This window comes from Zosterops lateralis, assembly GCF_965231275.1.
Source record: "Zosterops lateralis genome assembly, chromosome: 34".
NCBI classification, from domain to species: domain Eukaryota; kingdom Metazoa; phylum Chordata; class Aves; order Passeriformes; family Zosteropidae; genus Zosterops; species Zosterops lateralis.
In genome coordinates this window covers 753,520-775,288 of record NC_139794.1, presented here as the reverse complement: position 1 = coordinate 775,288, position 21,769 = coordinate 753,520, and the positions used below count along the sequence as shown (strand labels likewise).

Genomic DNA, 21,769 nt, shown 5'->3' with positions numbered 1-21,769 from the left:
CTTCACCCTTTGAGTGAAGGCAGAACTGGCCAGTCAGAACAGAGGACGCGCGGAGGCGGGAATTAAGCAGCCAATAGGAGAACGGCGTGAGGCGAGGCCACGCCCACAGGAGGCGGGGCCGCGCGCGCGGCGGCGGCGGGAACCGGCCCGGAGGTTCGGGGGGCCCGGAAGGGGCGAGGCCACGCCCCCTCTTAAAGGGGCCGCGTCGCTTTTTGGGGGGATTTGGGGGTTTTTTGGGGGGTCTTGAGGGGATTTTGGGGGTTTGGTGCCAGGAGGGTTGGGGATTTTGGAGTCTGAGTGAGGATCGGGGGTTGGGGAGGCTCAGGTTTGAGGGGGGGTTCTGTTTATCGGCGGGTTCAGGTTTGAGGGGAGGGGAGGGTTCGGTTTTTGGGGAATTTTGGGGATTTTTGGGGTCTCTGATTCACTTTTTTCCCCCTTTTCCCCCTCTCAGATGCTTTCCCAGCTCTTCATCCTCAGCTCCAAGGGGGACCCCCTGATCCACAGGGATTGTATCCTCAAAATAGCCCCAAATCCCCCCAAAATGGCCCAAAATCACCACAAAATCCACCCGGAGACCCTCAAAACCCTCCAAAATCCACAAGGATCCTTCAAATCCCCCCTAAAACCCCTTTAGAACCTTCTTAACCTTCCCAGGACCCCAAAATCACCCCATGGAGCCCCCAGATTTCCTTGTCCCCCTCCAAATTCTCCCTCAGGAGACCCAAATTCCCTCAAAATCCCCCCAAACCCCCTCAAATCTCCCCTAAAACCCCCTCAGGATCCCCAAATCCCCCCAAAATCCCCATTTAACTCCCCCAAATCTCCCTCAAATTCCCCCTCAGGATCCCCAAATCCCCCCAAATCCTCCAAATTCCCCCAGATCTCCCTCAAACCCCCTCAGGATCCCCAAATCCCCTTCAAATCCCCCCAAATCTCCCCCAAATCCCCTTCAAATCCCCCCAAATCTCCCCCAAACCCCCTCAAATCTCCCAAAAATCCCCTCAGGACCCCCCAAATCCCCCCTAAATCCCCTTTTAACTCCCCAAATCCCCCCAGGACCGCCCAAATCTCCTCAAGACCCCCCAAAATCCCATTTTAACTGCCCCAAATCTCCTCAAAATCCCCCCAAGCCCCCTCAAGACCCCCCAAAACCCCCCAAATCTCCCCAAAATCCCCCCAAATCCCCTTTTAACTCCCCCAAATCTCCCCCAAATCCCCCCAAATATCCCCAAATCCCCCCAAAACTCCCCAAATCCCTTTTTAACTCCCCAAAATCCCCCCAAATCCCTCGAGACCCCCCAAATCCCCCCAAAATTCCCCAAAATCCCCTTTAAACCTCCTCAAATCCCCTCAAACCCCCCCAAAATTTCCCCAAATCCCCCTCAAAACCCCCCAAAAATTCCTTGACCCCCCAAAAACTCCCCCAAATCCCCTTTTAACTCCCCCAAATCTCCCCAAAATCCCCCAAATCCCCCCAAATCTCCCAAAAATCCCCCCAAAATCCCCCCAAATCTCCCCAAAACCCCTTTAAACCTCCCCAAATCCCAAAAATCCCCCCAAAACTCCCCTCAGGACCCCCCAAATTTCCCCCAAATCCCCTTTAAACCTCCTCAAATCCCCCCAAGACCCCCCAAATCCCCCCAAATCTCCTCAAGACCCCCCAAAATCCCCTTTTAAGTCCCCAAAATCCCCCCAAATCCCCTCAAAATCCCCCCAAACCCCCTGAAGACCCCCCAAAACCCCCCAAATCTCCCCAAAATCCCCCAAATCCCCCCCAAAACTCCCCAAAATCCCTTTTTAACTCCCCCAAATCTCCCCAAAATCCCCCCAAATCTCCCCAAATCTCCCCAAAATCCCCCCAAACCCCCTGAAGACCCCCCAAAACCCCCCAAAATCTCCCCAAAATCCCCCAAATCCCCCCCAAAACTCCCCAAAATCCCTTTTTAACTCCCCCAAATCTCCCCAAAATCCCCCCAAATCTCCCCAAATCTCCCCAAAATCCCCCCAAACCCCCTGAAGACCCCCCAAAACCCCCCAAATCTCCCCAAAATCCCCCAAATCCCCCCCAAAACTCCCCAAAATCCCTTTTTAACTCCCCCAAATCTCCCCCAAATCCCCTCAAGACCCCCCAAAATCCCCTTTTAAGTCCCCAAATCTCCCAAAAATCTCCCCAAAATCCTCTTTTAACTCCCCCAAATCTCCCCCAAATTCCCTCAAATCCCCCTCAAGACCCCCCAAAATCCCCTTTTAAGTCCCCAAAATCCCCCCAAATCTCCCCAAATCCCAAAAATCCCCCCAAATCCCCCCCAAATCCCCCCAAAATTTCTTTGACCCCCCAAAAAACAGATCGTGGGGACCCCCTGAGGAGCCCCCGGGACGTGACCGACCTTTTCTATCGCGGGGTCACCTCGCTCCAGGGGGAGCAAAACCCCGTTTTCATGGTCAGTTTGGGGCAAAATCCAACAATTTTGGGTGTTTTTTTATTTTTGGGGAAATTTTGAGGGGTTTTGGGTCATTTTTGGAGGATTTTGGGGGTATTTTGGGTCATTTTTGAAGGATTTTTGAGGGATTTTTGGGGGGTCACCTCGCTCCAGGGGGAGCAAAACCCCGTTTTTATGGTCAGTTTGGGGCAAAATCCAACAAATTTGGGATTTTTTGGGGTTTTTTGGGACTTTGGGGGATTTGAGGGAAAATTTTGAGGGATTTTGGGGGGATTTTGGGTCATTTTTGAGGGATTTTCAGGGGATTTTGAGGGAAATTTGGGGTGGATTTGGGGGAATTTTGATTTTGAGGGGATTTTTCATGGTCAGTTTGGGGCAAAATCCAACAATTTTGGGCAATTTTGGTGTTTTTTTTTATTTTGGGGGAATTTGGGGGAAATTTTGAGGGGTTTTGGGTCATTTTTGATGGAAATTTGGGATGGATTTGGGGGAATTTTGATTTTGAGGGGATTTTTCATGGTCAGTTTGGGGCAAATTCCAACAATTTTGGGCAATTTTGGGTTTTTTTGGGAATTTTTGAGGGATTTTGGGTCATTTTTGAGGGATTTTTGGTGGATTTTTGGTGGATTTTGGGTCATTTTTGATGGAAATTTGGGATGGATTTGGGGGAATTTTGATTTTGAGGGGATTTTTCATGGTCAGTTTGGGGCAAAATCCAACAATTTTGGGCAATTTCAACATTTTGGGGGAATTTTGGGTCATTTGGGGGGATTTTGGGGAAATTTTGAGGGATTTTCGGGGTATTTTGGGGGAAAATTGGGGTGGATTTGTAAGAATTTGAAGTAATTTTTAGGATTTTGAGGATATTTGGGCAGTTTTGGGGTTCCTGGGTGAACTTTGGGGTGGATTTGGGGGTAATTTTGAAACAATTTCAGTGGATTTTTATTTTATTTTATTTTACTTTGTTTATTTCATTTAATTTTATTTCATTCATTTGATTTGATTTGATTTGATTTGATTTGATTTGGTTTCATTCTCTGTTATTCTGTTTGTTTTATTTAATTTTATTTAATTTCACTTCATTTCATTTTATTTCCCTTAATTTTATTTTATTTTATTTTATTTTCCTTTATTGTACTTTATTTTATTTTATTTTGCTTTATTACATTTTATTTTATTTTATTTTATTTTATTTTATTTTATTGTACCTTATTTTATTTTATTTTATTTTGCTTTATTATGTTTTGGTTTATTTTAATTTATTTTATTTTATCTTGAAGTCATTTTGGGGAGTTTTGGGCACAAATTCTGGACAAACTCAAAGAATTTCACATTTATCGGAAGGAATTTTGCCCAATTTCAGTCAAATTCTGATGGGATTTTTTGGAAATTCAGGAATTTTGTTGGAAATTTCTGTGATTTTGGTGAATTTTGTGTGATTTTGATGAATTTTGTCCCCCCAGAGCCTGGAGGGGCTTCACTTTGCCCACGTCAGACACGGGGGGCTCTTCTTTGGGGCCACCACGGACACTGAGGCCTCTCCCTTCACTCTCATCGAGTTCCTCAACAGGTAAAAAATTAAAATTTTGGGCATTTTGGGCAATTTTTATAGTTCAGGATTTTAGGGGGGTTGGGGGATTTTTTTTGGAATTTTTTTTGGATTTTTTAGGGTATTTTTTAAAAATTTTTGGGGATTTTTCTGAGCATTTTTGCAGAATTTTTGGGGATTTTTTCGGGCATTCTTTCTAATTTTTTTTAGGAATTTTTGGAAATTTTTTGAAGAATTTTTGGTGTTTTTTGGGAATTTTTTGGAATTTTTTTTTTGATTTTTGGGGAAATTTTTCTTGGCATTTTTTGGCATTTTTGGGAATTTTTTTTTTTTTTTTTTAATTTTTGGAGGATTTGGGGGGGATTTTTTAGATTTTTTGGGAATTTTTTGTTGCATTTTTGGGCATTTTTTGGGGTATTTTTTGGGGCTCTTCTTTGGGGCCACCACGGACACTGAGGCCTCTCCCTCCACTCTCATCGAGTTCCTCAACAGGTAAAAAAAGAACATTTTTTGGGGAAATTTTTGGGAATTTTTTTGAAAATTTTTTAGAATTTTTTGGGGGATTTTTTTGGAATTTTTTGGGAATTTTTTGACCATTTTTTTGGTATATTTTGGATTTTTTTTTCTTTTTTTTTTGGATTTTTTTTGGATTTTTTTTTGGTATTTTTTGGGGTATTTTTTGAAATTTTTTTTGGAATTCTTGGGGAGATTTTTGGGCAATTTTTTGGGAATTTTTTGACCATTTGGGGCATTTTTGGGGCATTTTTTGAAATTATTTGAGAATTTTTTGGATTTTTTTTTTACTTTTTGGGGGCATTTTTGGGAATTTGTTGCACATTTTTTGGAAATTTTTTGGAATATTTTTTTTTTTGCAGATTTTTGGGGATTTTTTTTTAATTTTTTGGGGCATTTTTTGGAATTTTTTTGGAATTTTTGGGGAGATTTTTTTGGGCTCTTCTTTGGGGCCACCACGGACACTGAGGCCTCTCCCTTCACTCTCATCGAGTTCCTCAACAGGTAAAAAACAAAATATTTTTGGGCATTTTTTTGTAATTCAGGATTTTAGGGGGCTTGGGGATTTTTTAAAATTTTTTCGAAATTTTTTGGAATTTTTTTGTAATTTTTTGGGAATTTTTTGACAATTTTTTGGGCATTTTTGGGAATTTTTTTGGATTTTTTTGGAAATTTTTTTGCTTTTTTTAATTTTTGGTGATTTTTGGGGTTTTCTTGAATTTTTGGGGCATTTTTTGGAATTTTTGGGTGGATTTTTTGGGGCAATTTTTGGAATTTTTTTTATATTTTGCAGATTTTTTGGGCCTTTTTTGCAATTTTTGGGGGGATTTTTAGGGATTTTTGGGAAATTTTGGGGGAATTTTTGGGGGGATTTTTGGGAATTTTTTTCAGGGCATTTTTTGGACTTTTTTTGGATTCTTGGGGGGATTTTTTGGGAATTTTTGGGCATTTTTTGAAAGTCTTTGGAGGAAATTTTTGAGGGAATTTTTTTGGCATTTTTGGGGATTTTTTGGGGGGGAATTTTTGTGATTTTTCGAGAATTTTTCCTGGAATTTCCCGGATTTTTTTCTGGAATTTTTGTGATTTTTTCCTGGAATTTTGGGGGATATTTGGGGGAATTTTTGGGGTGAATTTCGGTCATTTTTGGGGTGAATTTGGGTCATTTTTGGGCTGAATTTTGGGCACTTTTGGGCTGAATTTTGGCCATTTTTGGGGTGAATTTGGGGCACTTTTGGGCTGAATTTTGGTCATTTTTGGGGTGAATTTTGGGGTGAATTTTGGCCATTTTTGGGGTGAATTTGGGGCACTTTTGGGCTGAATTTTGGCCATTTTTGGGGTGAATTTTGGGCACTTTTGGGGTGAATTTTGGCCATTTTTGGGGTGAATTTGGGGCACTTTTGGGGTGAATTTTGGGGATTTTGCCCCCCAGGCTGGTGACTCTGCTGAGGGATTTCTGTGGCCCCTTGAACGAGAAAAGTCTGGGGATGAACCTGGGGCTGGTCGGGGAAATCCTGGAGGAGCTGCTGGTAACTGGGACAAACTGGGACAAACTGGGGGGGCTGGGGGGACTGGGAGGGGATTGGGTTATACTGGGAGGGACTGGGAGGGGACTGGGATGAACTGGGATGAACTGGGAAGGGACTGGGATGAACTGGGAGGGACTGGGAGAGGACTTTGGGAGGACTGGGAGGGACTGGGAGGGACTGGGAGGGACTGGGACAGGGATTGAGGGGCACTGGGATGAACTGGGAGTTACTTGGAGGGACTGGGGGTGACTGGGAGGGGATTGGGATGAACTGGGATAAACTGGAATGGACTGGGAGGGAGTTTGGGGGCACTGGGAGAAACTGGGAGAGGATTTTGGGGGGACTGGGATGGATTGGGAGGGACTGGGAGGGACTGGGGGGGACTGGGATGGACTGGAAGGGATTGGGATGGGATTGGGATGAACTGGGAGTGACTGGGATGAATTGGGAGGGACTGGGAGGGAGTTTGGGGGCACTGGGAGCAACTGGGAGGGGATTGGGTTATACTGGGAGGGACTGGGAGGAACTGGGGGGGACTGGGATGGACTGGGAGGGACTGGGACAGGGATTTGGAGGCACTGGAATGATCTGGAAGGGATTGGGAATGACTGGGATGGACTGGGAGGGACTGGGAGAAGATTTTGGGGGGACTGGGAGGGACTGGGATGGACTGGGACAAACTGGGAGGGACTGGGAATTACTGGGATGAACTGGGAGGGACTGGGAGGGACTGGGAGTTACTGGGAAGCCCCTTAGGGACAAACCTGGGGGGTCCTGGAGCCATTTTGGGCCTCCTGGACCCCCAAAATCCTTCAAAATCCCCCAAAATCCTGAATTTTCCCTCCAAAATCCCAAAATTTCCCCCAAAAATCCTTCAAAATTCCCCTAAATCCCTTCAAAAATCCCCCAAAATCCCAAGTTTTCCCCCAAAATCCCTCAAAAATCCCCCCAAAATCCCCCAAAATCCTCCCAAAATTCCCAATTTTCCCCCTAAAATCCCCAATTTTTCTCTTTCCCCAATAAACTCCAGGATTTTGGGCACATCCAAACCACGACCCCCGAAATCCTGCGGAGTTTGGTCCAGTCTGAGCCCGAAAGCCCCAAACCTTTCAGTCTCCTGGATCTGGGATCCGTGGGCCTGGTGAGTTCCCAAAATTCCCCCAAAATGCCCCCAAAAATTCCCAAAAAATCCCCCCCAAAATTCCCAAAAATTCCCCTAAAATGCTCCCAAAAATTCCCAAAAAATTCTGAAAAAGTTCCCAAAAAATTCTCCCAAATTTTCCCAAAATTCTCCAAAAAATTCCCCCCAAAATTCCCCAAAAATTCCCCCAAAATTCCCCCAAAATTGTCCCCAAAATTCCCAAAAATTCCCCCAAAAATTCCCCCCAAAAATTCTCCCAGAATTTCCCCAAAATTCCCCAAAAAATTCCCAGAAAATTCCAAAAAAAATCCTCAAAAATTCCCAAAAATTCCTCAAAAATTCCCCCAAAAATTCCTCAAAAATTCTCCCAAAAATTCCCCAAAAAATTCTCCAAAATTCCCCAAAAATTCCCCCAAAATTCCTCAAAAATTCCCTCAAAAATTCCCCAAAAATCCCCCAAAAATTCCCCCAAAAATTCCCAAAAAATCCCCAAAAAATTCCCAAAAAAATCCCAAAAAATTCCCAAAAAACCCCTAAAAAATTCCTCAAAAATTCCCAAAAAATTCCCAAAAAATTCCCTCAAAATTCCCATTAAAAATGTGGGAATTTTGAGAAAAAAAATTTAATTTTTGGTTGTTTTTTTTGCAGTTTGGAGCGGAGACTCAGCAGAGCCGGGTGGTGCCGGGGGGGGCGGCCACGAGGCCCCTTCCTCCTCCTCGGGGGGACCAGGTGAGACAAAATTCCCTAAAAATTCCCAAAAATCCCCTAAAAATTCCCTAAAAATCCCGAAAATTCCAGCCTGAAATAAATAAAAAAAAATCCTCAAAAAAACTCCAAAAAAATCGCAGAAAAATCGGCCCAAAAATGGCCAAAAAATCTAAAAAAATTCAAAAAAAGTTCCAAAAAAATCCCTAAAAAAGTCCCCCCAAAAAAAGTCACAGAACAATCCTAAAAAAATCCCCAAAAATAGATTTAATAATTTCCCCAGAAATCCCAAAACAATCCCAAAAAATCATAATAAAAAAAACCCGAAAAAATCCCCCCAAAAATCTCCCCAAAAATAAAAAAAAAAATCCAAAAAATTCCCCCCAAAAAACCCAAAAAAGTCGTAAAACATAAATTTAAAAATAATCTGTAAAAAGTCCCTCAAAAAATCCCCCAAAAATCTCAAAAAAATCCCCCCCAAAAAAATCCCCAAAAATCCAAAGAAAATCCCCCCCCAAAAATCTCCCAAAATCACAAAAAAAAGCTCCAAAAAATCCCCAAAAATAAATAAAAAAATTCCCCAGGAAATGTCCAAAAAATAAGAAATAAATTCCCAAAAAAATCCCCAAAAATCCACCCCAAAATCACAAAAAAAAAAATTTAAAAAATCAAAAAAATATTCCCCCTAAAAAAAAAAAAAAAAATCCCACAAAAATCTCCAAAAAATGCCCCCAAAAAATCTGAAAAAAATCCTAAAATATCCTAAAAAAAATCACAAAAAACCCACAAAAAATCCCCAAAAAATCCTCCAAAAAAATCCCCAAAAAATCCCTTAAAAATAAGAAAAAAATCCCAAAAAAGTCCCCCAAAAATCCACAAAAATAATAAAAAAAATTCCCCCAAAAAATCCAAAAAAAGTGTCAGAAAAAAATCCCAAAAATATCCCCCAAAGATCCCCAAAAAATCCCCTAAAAAATCCCAATAAAACTCCCAAAAATACCAAAAAAAAAAAACCCAAAAAACCCCCCCAAAAATCCCCAAAAAAATCCCCAAAAAATTCCAAAAAATGGCGAAAAAATAATTTAAAAATCCCAATAAAACCCCCCCAAAATCCCTCAAAAAATCCCTGAAAAAATAAAAAAAAATCCACAAAAAATCCCCCAAAAAATTCCTAAAAATGGCGAAAAAATCGCGGTAAAAAAGCTGGAAAAATCACGGTAAAAATCCCAGAAAAATCCCCCAAAAAATCCCCCAAAAATCCCCCAAAAAATCCCCTAAAAATCCCCTAAAAATCCCAATAAAACTCCCAAAAAACACCAAAGAAAACCCAAAAAAAATCCCCCAAAAAACCCCAAAAAAGTCCCAATAAAATCCCCCAAAATCGCAAAAAAATTGCGAAAAAAATCCCCAAAAAGTCCTTAAAAAATCAAAAAAAATTCCAAAAAATCCCCAAAAAATCCCCAAAAAAGGCCAAAAAATTGCGGAAAAAATCACGGAAAAAAATCCCCCCAAAAATCCTCAAAATATTCCAAAAAAAATCCCGCAAAAAATCCCCAAAAAATCCCCCCCAAAAATACTAAATTAATCCAAGTCAAACCCTCCAAAAAATACCAAAGAAAACCCCCAAAAAATCCTCCCAAAAAACCCCAAAAAAATCCCCAAAAATGGTGAAAAAATCGCGAAAAAATCGCGAAAAAAATCCCAAAAAAAATCCCAAAAAAATCCCCAAAAATGGCAAAAAACCCACCAAAAAAATCCCAAAAAAATCCCAAAAAATCCCAAAAAAATCCCAAAAAATCCCAAAAAAATCCCAAACCCCTCAAACTCCAAAAAAAAAATCGATTTTCACCCCAAAACTCTCCCCCAGCCCCTGAAACCCGAAGTCTTCGTGGACGTCCTCGAGCGTCTCTCGGTCGTCATCGCCTCCAACGTGAGCCCCAAAAATCCCTAAAAATCCCAAAAAAATCCCAAAAAAATAATTTAAAAATCCCAATAAACTCCCTCAAAAATCCCTCAAAAAATTCCTGATAAAATAAAAAAAAAATCCACAAAAAATCACGAAGAAATCACCAAAAAAGGTGAAAAAATCGCGGTAAAAAAGCTGAAAAATCATGGTAAAAATCCCCAAAAAAATCCCCAAAAAAATCCCCAAAAATCCCCCCAAAAAATCCCCTAAAAAATCCCAATAAAATTCCCAAAAAATACCAAAAAAATCCCAAAAAATCCCCCAAAAAATCCCCAAAAAATCCTCCCAAATATCCCCCCAAAAAATCCCTCAAAAATCCAAAAAAAATCCCCCCAAAATAATAGATAAATCCCAATAAACCCCCCCAAAAAATACCAAAGAAAACCCCCCAAAAATCCCCCCAAAAAATCCCAAAAAAAATCCCTAAAAAATCCCCAAAAATGGTGAAAAAATCACGAAAAAAAATCCCTAAAAAATCCCAAAAAATCCTTTAAAAAATCAAAAAAAAAAAAAAAAAAATTCCCAAAAAATCAAAAAAAAATCCCCAAAAAATCCCTAAAAATCCTAAACTCAAAAAGCTCAAAAAAACCCCCAAATTTCACCCCAAAATTTCTCCCCCAGCCCCTGAAACCCGAAGTCTTCGTGGACGTCCTCGAGCGTCTCTCGGTCGTCATCGCCTCCAACGTGAGCCCCAAAAACCCCCAAAAATCCCCCAAAAAATCCCCAAAAATCCCCCAAAAATAATTTAAAAATCCCAATAAAACCCCTCAAAAATCTCTCAAAAATTCCTGAAGAAATAAAAAAAAAAAAAAATCCACAAAAATCCCCCAAAAATCCCTAAAAATGGCGAAAAAATCGCGGTAAAAAATCGCGGAAAAAATCACGGTAAAAATCCCCCAAAAAAATCCCAAAAAAATCCCCCCCAAAATAATAAATAAATCCCAATAAAACTCTCCAAAAATAAAAAAAACCCCAAAAAATCCCCAAAGAAATAAAAAAAAAATCCAAGAAAAGTCCCGAAAAATGGTGAAAAAATCACGAAAAAAATCCAAAAAAAATCCAAAAAAAATCCCAAAAATATCCCAAAAAAATCCAAAAAAATCCCAATAAAATCCCAAACCCCCAAAAAACCCAAAAAAACCCCAAAATTGCTCAAATTTCACCCCAAAATTTCCCCCCAGCCCCTCAAACCCGAAGTCTTCGTGGACGTCCTGGAGCGTCTCTCGGTCGTCATCGCCTCCAACGTGAGCCCCAAAAACCCCCAAAAATCCCCCCAAAACCCCCAAAAACCCCCAAAAATCCCCAAAAATGACCCCAAAATTTGGGTCCTCGCCCCAAAAAACCCAAAAAAACCCAAATTTTCCCCAAATTTTCCTCCAGGGGACCCCCCTGAAGGTGGATGTTCAAGGAGAGATTCGGCTCAAGAGTTACCTGCCCCCCTGTGTCGGTAAAATTTGGGGAAAAAATCAAAATTTTGGGAATTTTGGGGGTTTTTGGGTGTCTGAAAAATTTTGGGGAGGGAAAAGTGAAATTTGGGGGGTTTGGGGGGGAGAAAAAGGAAATTTTGGGGGGTTTTGGGGGAGAAATTTGATTTTTTGGGGGAAAAATAAATGGAAATTTGGGGGGTTTGGGGATGAAAATCTTAAATTGGGGTTTTGGGGAGGGAAAAATAGAAATTTGGGGGTTTTGGGGGTGGAAACCCAAAATTTGGGAGATTTTGGGGAAATTTCAGGGAATTTTTGGGAAATTTTGGGAGATTTGGGATAAATTTGGGGGAATTTGGGGAAATTTAGGGAAATTTGGGGAAATTAAGGGAATTTGGGAAAATTTGGAATAAATTTGGGGGAATTTGGGGGAAATTTGATGGAATTTTGGAAATTTGGGAAGATTAGGATTAAATTTGGGGTAAATTTGGAATAAATTTGGGACATTTTGGGGAACTTTGGAAGAAATTTGGAAGAAATTTGGGACATTTTGGGGAATTTTGGGGAAATTTCAGAACTATTCGGGAAATTGGGAAATTTGGAGAAATTTGAGGAAATTTGAGGAATTTGTGGAATTTTGGGGAATTTTGGTGAAATTTGGGGAATTTGAGGAATTTGGGGGAAAATTGGGAAAATTTAGGATAATTTGGAATAAATTTGGGGGAATTGGTGAAATTTTGGGGAAATTTTGAAGAATTTGGGGGGATTTTGAAGAAATTTGGGGTTCCCAGGTGAATTTTGGGGGAATTTTGGGGGATTTTGTGGGTTTCCAGGCGGATTTTGGGGGGGTCCAAGGTGGATTTTGGGGGATTTTGGGGGAATTTTGGGTGGGGATTTTGGGGGAATTTTGGGGGATTTTGGGGGGATTTGGGGGATTTGGGGGATTTGGGGGATTTTGGGGCTTTTGGGGGAATTTTGGGGGATTTTGGGGATTTTGGGGATTTGGGATTTTGGGGGATTTTGGGGATTTTTGGGGGGATTTTGGGGGGATTTTGGGGGATTTTGGGGGATTTGGGGATTTGGGAATTTGGGGGATTTTGGGGTCCCTGAATCCCGTTTCTGTCCCCCAGAGCTCCGGATCGGCCTCACGGAGGAGTTTTGTGTTGGAAAATCAGAATTGAGGGGTGAGAAAACCCAAAATCTTCACCAAAATCCCCCAAATTTACCCCAAAATTCTTCAAATTTCCCCAAAAATTCCGAAAATTTCCCCCAAATCCCCAATTCCCAAAAAAATCCCCCCAAAATCCCCAAATTTCCCCAAAAATTCCCCAAATTTCTCCCGAAAATTCCCAAACTTCCTCAAAAATGTCCCGAAAATCTCCCTCAAAAATGTCCCGAAAATCTCTCAAAAAATCCCCCAAAATTCCCAAAAAATCTCCCAGAATTCCCAAACAATCCCCAAAATCTCCCCAAAAAATTCCAAAAACCCCCCAAAAAATCCTCAAAAAATTCCAAAAAAATTCGCAAAAAAATCCCCCAAAATTCCCAAAAAATCCCAAAAAATCCCAAAAAATTCCCAAAAAATTTCCAATAATTCTCAATTTTTTCCCCAAAATCCCCAAATTCCCTCAAATTTCCCCCAAATTTCTCCCAAATTCCCAAAAATTCCCCCAAATTTCCCCAAATTTCCCCAAATTCTCAAATAATCCCCCAAAATCTCCAATTTCTCCCAAGTAATTCCCAAAAACTCCAAAAAAAATTACAAAATCCCCCCAAAAATCCCCCCAAAATACCCAATTTTCACCCAATTTTCACCCAATTTTTACCCAACTTTTTTCCCAAATTTCCCCCAAACCCCCCAAATTCCCCCAAATTTCCCCAAATTTCCCCCAAATTTCCCCAACTTCCCCCAAAATCGCCCCAAAATTCCCATTTTTTACCCAAATTTTCCCCCAGATTTCCCCCTAAATTCTCAATTTTTACCCAAATTTTCCCCCAAATTTTCCCCAAATTTCCCCCAAATCCCCCCAAATTACCCCCCAAAAAATCCCATTTTTCCCCCCAAAACCCCAATTTTTCTCCAAAAAACCCCCATTTTTTCCTCCAAAAAACCCCATTTTTTCTCCCCAATTTTTTCCCAAATTTTCCCCAAATTCCCCCAAATCCCCCAAACCCCCCAATTCCCCAAATTCCCCAAAATTCCCTAAATTTCTCAAAATTTTCCCAAAACTCCCAAATAATTCCCCAAAAATTCCCCAAAATCCCCCCAAAATTCCCAATTTTTACCCAAATTTCCCTCCAAAATTCCCAAACTTTTCCTTAAATATTTCCTAAAATTCCCCCAAAATTCTCAATTTTCCCCCAAATTTTCCCCCAAATTTTCCCCAAATTTTCCCCAAATCCCCCCAAATTACTCCCAAAAAAATCCCATTTTCCCCAAAAAAATCCCATTTTCTCCCCCCAAAATCTCATTTTTCTCCCAAAAAAAACCATTTTTTCTCCCCAATTTTTTCCCAAATTTTCCCCAAACCCCCCAAATTTTCCCAAACCCCCCAAAATTCCCAAATTTTCCCCAAAATTCCCCAAAATTCCAGGCTACGGGACCCCGGTGCGGGTGTCCGAGTGCTCCTTCCACGGCTCCGTCCGACTCGACGACTTCGACTCCGGGAGAGTCCTCAGGGTCTGCCCCTGCCCCGGGGAGGTGAAATTTGGGGAAAAATTTGGGAAATTTGGGAAATTTTGGGGATTTTTGGGAATTTTGGGGGATTTGGGAAAAAATTGGGGGGAAAAAATGGGATTTTTTGGGGAATTTTGGGGGAAAAATGGGATTTTTTGGGGAAAAAAGGGATTTTTTTTGTAGAGGGAAATGGGATTTTGGGGCTGTTTGGGGGAATTTGGGAGAAATTTTGGGGATTTTTGGGAATTTTGGGGATTTTTGGGGATTTGGGAAAAAATTGGGGGGAAAAAAATGGGATTTTTTGGGGAATTTTTGGGGGAAAAATGGGATTTTTTGGGGATTTTTTGCAGGGGGAAAATGGGATTTTGGGGCTGTTTGGGGGATTTGGGAGAAATTTGGGAAATTTTGGGGATTTTTGGGAATTTTTGGGGGTTTGGGAAAAAATTGGGGGAAAAAATGGGGGTTTTGGGGGGAAAATGGGATTTTTTGGGGATTTTTTTGGGATTTTTTTGGGATTTTTTGGGGTAAAATGGGAATTTTTAGGAAGATTTGGGGGAATTTGGGAAATTTTGGGGAATTTTGGGGATTTTTGGGGATTTGGGGGGATTTAGGAAAAAAATTGGGAGGATTTTGGGCGAAAAAATGGGTTTTTTTGGGGGAAAATGAGGTTTTTGAGGGGAAAAATGGGATTTTTTGGGGATTTTTTGCAGGGGGAAAATGGGATTTTGGGGCTGTTTGGGAGAATTTGGGAGAAATTTGGGAAATTTTGGGGATTTTTGGGAATTTTTGGGGGTTTGGGAAAAAAATCGGGGGGAAAAAATGGGGGGTTTGGGGGGAAAAATGGGATTTTTTGGGGGGAAAAAAATGGGATTTTTGGGGGATGTTTTTAGGGGAAAAATGGGAATTTTGGGGGGGAAAATGGGATTTTTGTGGAATTTCTTGGAGAAAAAATGGGGTTTTGGGGAAATTTTGGGGATTTTGGGGGATTTGGGAAGAAATTGGGGGGAAAATGGGGATTTTGGGGGGGAAAATGGGATTTTTTGGGGATTTTGGGGGGATTTTTTTGAGAAAAAATGGGATTTTTGGGAAAAAATTTGGGAGAATTTTAGGGGGATTTGGGGGGAAATTTGGGGAATTTTGGGGAAACAGAAATTTGGAGGAATTTTGGGGGATTTAGGAAAAAAACTGGAGGGAAAAAATGGGGGATTTTTGGGGGGAGAAAAATGAGATTTTTTTCCCCAAATTTTCATCTTTTTTCCTCAATTTTTTTTTTATTTTCCCCAAATTTTTTTTTATTTTTCCCAAATTTTGGATTTTTTCACCCAAATTTTATTTTTTTTCCCCAAATTTCGCTCCTTTTCCCCCAAATTTTCATCTTTTTTCGCCAAATTTTCATCTTTTTTCCCCAAATTTTCAGGTTTTTTCCCCAAATTTTCGAGTTTTCTTCCCAAATTTTAATTTTTTTTCCCAAAATTTGATATTTTTCCCGGATTTGCAGCTGACCCTGATGCAGTACCAGGTTGTGGACGAGCTCCCGGCGCCGCTGCCCTTCAGGATTTTCCCAAACGTGGAAAAAGAGCCCCAGGGAAGGTCAGAAATTTGGGAAATTTGGGGAATTTTTAGGGAATTTTTAGGGAATTTTAGGGAAATTAAAAAAAAAAAAAATTGGGAATTTTTGGGGGATTTTTTTTAATTTTTAGGAATTTTTTTAGGGATTTTTTTAGGGATTTTTAAGGGAATTTTTTAGGGATTTTTTTTAATTTTTAGGGAATTTTTTAGGGATTTTTTTTTAATTTTTAGGGATTTTTTTAGGGATTTTTCAGGGATTTTTTTTTAATTTTTAGAGAATTTTTTAGGGATTTTTTTTAATTTTTAGAGAATTTTTTAGGGATTTTTTTTTTAATTTTTAGGGGATTTTTTAGGGATTTTTAAAGGATTTTTTAGGGATTTTTTTTTTTTAATTTTTAGGGATTTTTTTTAGGGATTTTTCAGGGATTTTTTTTTTTAAATTTTTAGGGATTTTTTAGGGATTTTTTTTTAATTTTTAGGGATTTTTTTAGGGATTTTTCTAGGGGTTTTTTTAAATTTTTAGGGAATTTTTTAGGGATTTTTCAGGGAATTTTTTTTTTAATTTTTAGGGAATTTTTTTAGGGAGTTTTTAAAAGAATTTTTGGGAGTTTTTTTAGGGATTTTTTTAGGATTTTTTTAGATTTTTAGGGAATTTTTTAGGGATTTTTAAAAGGAATTATTTGGGTTTTTTTTTTAGTTTTTAGGGATATTTTTTAGGGGTTTTTTAGGAATTTTTAGGAATTCTGGGGGGATTTTTTTGGAATTTTTTGGGAATTTTTTTTTTAAATTTTAGGGAATTTTTTAGGGACTTTTAAAGGGATTTTTTGGGAATTTTTTTTTATTATTATTTTTAGGGGAATTTTTGGGAATTTTTTGGGAATTTTTGGGGTGATTTTGGGGGAGAATTTTTTGGGAATTTCCCCCAATTTTTTCCTTTTTTTCCCTTCAGGATTCGCCTTTATTTGAAACTTCGCTGTGACCTCCCCCCGAAAAGGTGAAATTTGGGAAAATTTGAGGAAAATTTTGAGAAATTTTGGGAAATTTGGGAAAAATTGAAGAAATTTGGAGGAAATTTTGGGAAAAATTGGGGAAAAATGGGAAAATTTTGAGAAATTTGGGGAATTTTTGGGAAAAATTGGGAAATTTTGGGAAAATTTGAGAAAATTTTTGGGAAATTTTGGGAAAATTCTTGGAAAATTTGGGAAATTTGGGGAAATTTGGGAAATTCTGGGGAAAAAATTGGAATTTGGGGAATTTGGGGAATCTGGGGAATTTTGGGGGAAATTTGGGGAATTCTGGGGAAAATTTGGGGAAAAATTGGGAAAATTTTGCAGAACTTTGGGGAATTTTGGAAAATTTTGGGAAAAATTTGGGGAATTTTGGAAAAATTTGGGAAAAATTGGGGGAAATTTTGGGAAAAATTTTGGGAGTTTTGGGGAAAAATTTGGGAAATTTTGGGAAAAATTGAGGATTTTTGGGGAAAAATTGGGAAAATTTGGAGGAAAATTGGGAAATTTGGGGAAATTTGGGGAAATTTTAGGGAAATTTGGGGAAATTTTGGGGAAAATTTGTGGAAATTTTGGGAAAAATTTGGGTAATTTTGGAAAAATTTGGGGAAAATTGGGGAAAATTTTGGGGAATTTTGGGGAAAATTTGGGAATTTTGGGGGAAAAACTGGGAAATTTTGGGGAAAAATTGGGAAATTTTGGGGAATTTTGGGAAAATTTGGGGAATTCTGGAGAATTCCAAAATTTTCCACCTTCTGGGACTCCCAAAATTCTCAAATTTTTCCCAAAATTCCCTTTTTTTATCCCAATTTTTTGCAGCCACGCCGTGAACGTCCGACTGCAGCTCCCGGTGCCCAAAGGCGTCTCCAGGTGAAATTTTGGGATTGTTTGGGAATTTTGGGGATTTTGGGGATTTTTTTGGGGGGATTTTGGGGATTTTGGGGATTCTGGAAATTAATTGGGAATTTTGGGGGAATTTTTTAGGGATTTTTGGCGATTTTTTTGGGGAGTTTTGGGGAATTATTGGGAATTTTTTGGGGAATTCATGGGGGAGTTTTGGGGGGATTTTGGGAATTTTTTTGGAATTTTAGGGGATTTTTGGGGGGGAATTTTGGGGGATTTTTGGGGAATTTTGGGGGATTTTTGGGTGAATTTTGGGTGAATTTTGGGATGAATTTTGGGCGAATTTTGGAGGATTTTTGGGTGAATTTTGGGTGAATTTTGGGTGATATTTTGGGTGAATTTTGGGTGGATTTTTGGGTGAATTCTGGGTGGATTTTGGGTGATATTTTGGGTGAATTTTGGGTGGATTTTTGGGTGAATTTTGGGTGTATTTTTAGGTGAATTTTGGGGGATTTTTGGGTGAATTTTGGGTGAATTTTGGGTGTATTTTTAGGTGAATTTTGGGGGATTTTTGGGTGAATTTTGGGTGAATTTTTAGGTGAATTTTGGGGGATTTTTGGGTGAATTTTGGGGCTGATTTTGGGCCAATTTTGGGGCAGATTTTGTGGAATTTGGGGTGGATTTTGGGTGATTTTTGGGGCTGATTTTCGGGGATTTTGGGGCCAATTTTGGCTGATTTTGGGATGAATTTTGGGTGAATTCTGGGGGATTTTTGGGTGAATTTTGGGGCTGATTTTTGGGCCAATTTTGGGGCAGATTTTGGGGGATTTTGGGTGGATTTGGGGCAAATTTTGGGGTATTTGGAGCTGATTTTTGGGCGAATTTTTGGGCTGATTTTTGGGACTTTTAGGGGAATTTTTGGGATTTTTTTTTTTTGGGTGAATTTTGGGTGAATTTTGGGTGAATTTCCACAGAATTTGAAGCCGATTTTTGGGGAATTTCCCGGGGAGGGTTTGGGTTTTTGGGGATTTTGGGGATTTTTGGGAAATTTTGGGAATAAATCTGTATTTTTCCCCCCCAGCCTGTCCCAGGAGCTGAGCAGCCCCGAGCAAAGGGCCGAGCTGGATTTGGGCTCTCGGAGCATCCGCTGGGAAATCCCCAAAATCCAGGGGGGCTCCCAACTCGCCGCCCTCTTCAAGGTGAGAATTCCCAAAAAAATAATTTAATTTTGGTCAAAATTCCTGCTCGGAGAAGGAAATTTTGTTAGTCATTAAAATGTAAGAAATTTAAAAAAAAATTCCCTAAAAAATTGAAAAAAATTTCAAAAAAAAATCCAGAAAAATTTTTAAAAATTGAAAAAAAATTCCCCCCAAAATTTACAAAAAATTCCCCAAATCTTCAAAAAAATTTCCAAAAATTCCAAGAAAAGTTTTAAAAGTCCTAAAAAATTCCCCAAAAATCCCAGAAAAAAAAAATCCCTAAAAATTCCTGAAAAATCCTGAAAAATTCCGAAAAAAAATCCTAGAAATTCTCAGAAAAAATCGCAAAAAAAAAAAAAAAAAAATCCTCAAAAAATTCCAGAAAAAAAATTCAAAAAATTCCAAAAAAAAAATTTTCCAAAAAATTCCTGCAATATCCCCAAAAAATCACAGAAAAATCCACCAGAAAACAAACAAAAAAAAAAATCCACAAAAGATTCTCCAGAAAATCTCAAAAAATTCTGGAAAATATCCCAAAGAAATCCCTAAAAGTTGTCGAAAAAATCCCCAAAAAAATTCTCAAAAAATCATTAAAAAATTCCAGAAAAAATATTGAAAAATTCCCAAAAAATTCCCCAAAAATCCTTGAAAAATTCTCAAAAAATCTGAAAAAATTCCCTATAAATTTACCAAAAAATATTTATTTTTTTTAGCTGGATTTTCCTTCCCCAGTCCCCGTGTGGCGTTTAGAACTTGGTGCTGCTCACGCGTCCTTCGAGCTCCCGGCCCATTCCTGTTCCGGGCTCCCAAAAACAGCCCCAAAAAATCCCCAAAAAAATCCCAGAAAAAAACCCCAAAAATCCTCAAAAAATTTCGAAAAAAATCCAAAAAAATTCTCAAAAAATCGCAAAAAAAAAGTGCGAAAAATTCCCCACAAAAGCTGAAAAAAATTCTAAAAAAATCCCCAAAAAGTTTTTTAAAAAAATCTGAAAAAATTCCCAAAAAAACCTAAAAAAATTCCAAAAATATTGTAGAAAAATTGCAAAAAAATCCCTAAAAAATTTTAAAAAATCCCCAAAAATTCTCCAAAAATCCTGAAAAATTCTAAAAAAAATCCCAAAAAATTCCCAGTATATCTTAAAAAATATATCTAAAAATCCTCAAAAAAATCCTCAAAAAATCCTCAAAAAATCACAGAAAAAATCTCAAAAAAATCCCCAAGAATTCCTAAAAATTCACAAAAAAAAATCTGAAAAAAATCTGAAAAAAATCTGAAAAAATTCTGAAAAAATTCTGAAAAAATTCTGAAAATTTTCCTTTATTTTCCAGCTGGATTTCCCCTCCCCAGTCCCTGCGTGGCATTTGGAGCTGGGCTCAGCCCAGGCCTCCTTCCAGCTCCCGGCCCATTCCTGTTCTGGGCTCCCAAAAACAGCCCCAAAAAATCCTCAAAAAAATCCCAAAAAATCCTCAAAAAATTCCAGAAAAAATCCCAAAAAAATCCCAAAAAATCCCAGAAAAAAATCCCAAAAATTCTCAAAAAATTCCGAAAAAAATCCAAAAAAATCCCAAAAAATCCTAAAAAAACCTCAAAAAAATGCCAAAAAAATAAAAAAAAAATCCCAAAAAAAATCCAAAAAATCCTCAAAACATCCTCAAAAAAATTCTGAAAAAAAAAATCCCAAAAAATTCTGAAAAAAATCCCAAAAAATTCTGAAAAAAAATCCCAAAAACTCCTCAAAATATTCTCAAAAAATTCTCAAAAAAAAAAAATCCCAAAAAATCCTTGAAAAATTCTCAAAAAAATCCCAAAAAAAATCCTCAAAAAATTCCGGAAAAAATCCCAAAAAATCCTCAAAAAATTCCGGAAAAAATCCCAAAAAATCCTCAAAAAAATCCCCAAAAATTCTCAAAAAAATTTAAAAAAACCCCAAAAAATCCTTGAAAAATCGCAAAAAATTCCACAAAAAAAACCGAAAAAAAATTTTAAAAATCCCAAAAAAATCCCTAAAAAATCTGAAAAACTTCCCAAAAAATCCTTAAAAAATTCCGAAAAAATTGTAGAAAAACCACAAAAAACTTCTGAAAAAATCCAAAAAAATTCCAAAAAAAATCCCAAAAAATCCTTGAAAAATCCTCAAAAAATTCTGAAAAAAATCTGAAAAAAATCCTTAAAAATTCTTCAAAATTTCCTTTATTTTCCAGCTGGATTTCCCCTCTGTGGTCCCCGCGTGGCGTTTGGAGCTGGGCTCAGCCCACGCGTCCTTCGAGCTGCCGTCCCACTCCTGCTCCGGGCTCCGCGTTCGGTTCCTGCGGCTCCTCCCGGCCCCGGGACCCCCAAACCCCCCGGCCCAGCGCTGGGTCCGTTACCTCACCCACAGCGACTCCTACGTGCTCAGGCTCTGAGAAATCCCCAAAAATTCCCAGAAATTCCAGAGAAAATCCGGTGAAATTCCAGCGAAAACCACGGAAAAAACGACCCAGAAACAATGAAATTGTTGAACTTTTTATTGGGAAAAGAAACAAATATTGTGGGGGGGAAAATGGGGTGGAAAATTTGAGATTTTGCTTCTGGAATAACATGGGAAGAGAATAAAGGGTGGGAAGCCCAAAATATTTGGGAAAAAATCCTGAAATTCCCAAGAAATTCCAGCAAAATTCACATAAAAAACGACCCAGAAACGACAAAATTGTCAAGAGTTTTTATTGGGGGGAAAAACCAGAAATTTTTGGAGAAAAATGGGGAAAAATTTGGGGATTTTGGGCTCAGAAGGTAAAGAAAGAAAAAGGAGAGTGAGAACCTCAAAATAGTTGGGAAAAATCCCAAAATTCCCAAGAAATTCCAGCGAAATTCCAGCGAAATTTGCAGAAAAAACGACCCAGAAATGATGAAATTGTTGGAGTTTTTATTGGGAGAAGAAACAAAAATTTTGGGAGGAAAAATGAGGTGAAAATTTTGAAATTTTGGGCTCAGAAGGTAAAGATAAAGAAAGGAGAGTGAGAAACTCAAAATATTTGGGAAAAAAACCCAAAATTCCCAAGAAATTCCCAAATTTGGGGTTTTTTTCCCCAAAATTGGGAATTTTTTTTTCCAAAAATTGGGACTTTTTCCCCAAAAAATGAGATTTTTTTTTTTTCCCTATAATTGGGAATTTTTTCCTGAAAAAAATTGGGATTTTTTTTCCCAAAATTGGGATTTTCTTTCAGTAAAA

The 21,769-nt window shown here is 38.7% G+C and overlaps 1 protein-coding gene across 3 annotated transcripts; it reads left to right on the top strand.

The window, feature by feature from the left end:
• Positions 1-106: 106 nt before the first annotated feature.
• Positions 107-21,515, top strand: AP4M1 (adaptor related protein complex 4 subunit mu 1). 3 transcript variants are annotated; one of them, XM_083881494.1, is made up of 17 exons: positions 107-153; positions 452-509; positions 2,347-2,441; positions 3,905-4,011; positions 5,933-6,029; positions 7,060-7,170; positions 7,819-7,899; positions 11,023-11,085; positions 11,222-11,288; positions 12,396-12,449; positions 13,860-13,966; positions 15,441-15,532; positions 16,461-16,505; positions 17,338-17,388; positions 18,443-18,560; positions 20,763-21,256; positions 21,461-21,515. In XM_083881494.1, the coding sequence occupies exons 2-16, from the start codon at positions 452-454 to the stop codon at positions 20,961-20,963; spliced, it is 1,347 nt and encodes a 448-aa protein (XP_083737620.1). In that variant the 5' UTR covers positions 107-153; the 3' UTR covers positions 20,964-21,256; positions 21,461-21,515. The 3 variants fall into 3 exon arrangements, with proteins under 3 accessions (XP_083737620.1, XP_083737618.1, XP_083737619.1); XM_083881492.1 differs by lacking the exons at positions 20,763-21,256; positions 21,461-21,515 and adding an exon at positions 19,274-20,293; XM_083881493.1 differs by lacking the exons at positions 11,023-11,085; positions 20,763-21,256; positions 21,461-21,515 and adding exons at positions 10,463-10,525; positions 19,274-20,293.
• Positions 21,516-21,769: the final 254 nt, after the last annotated feature.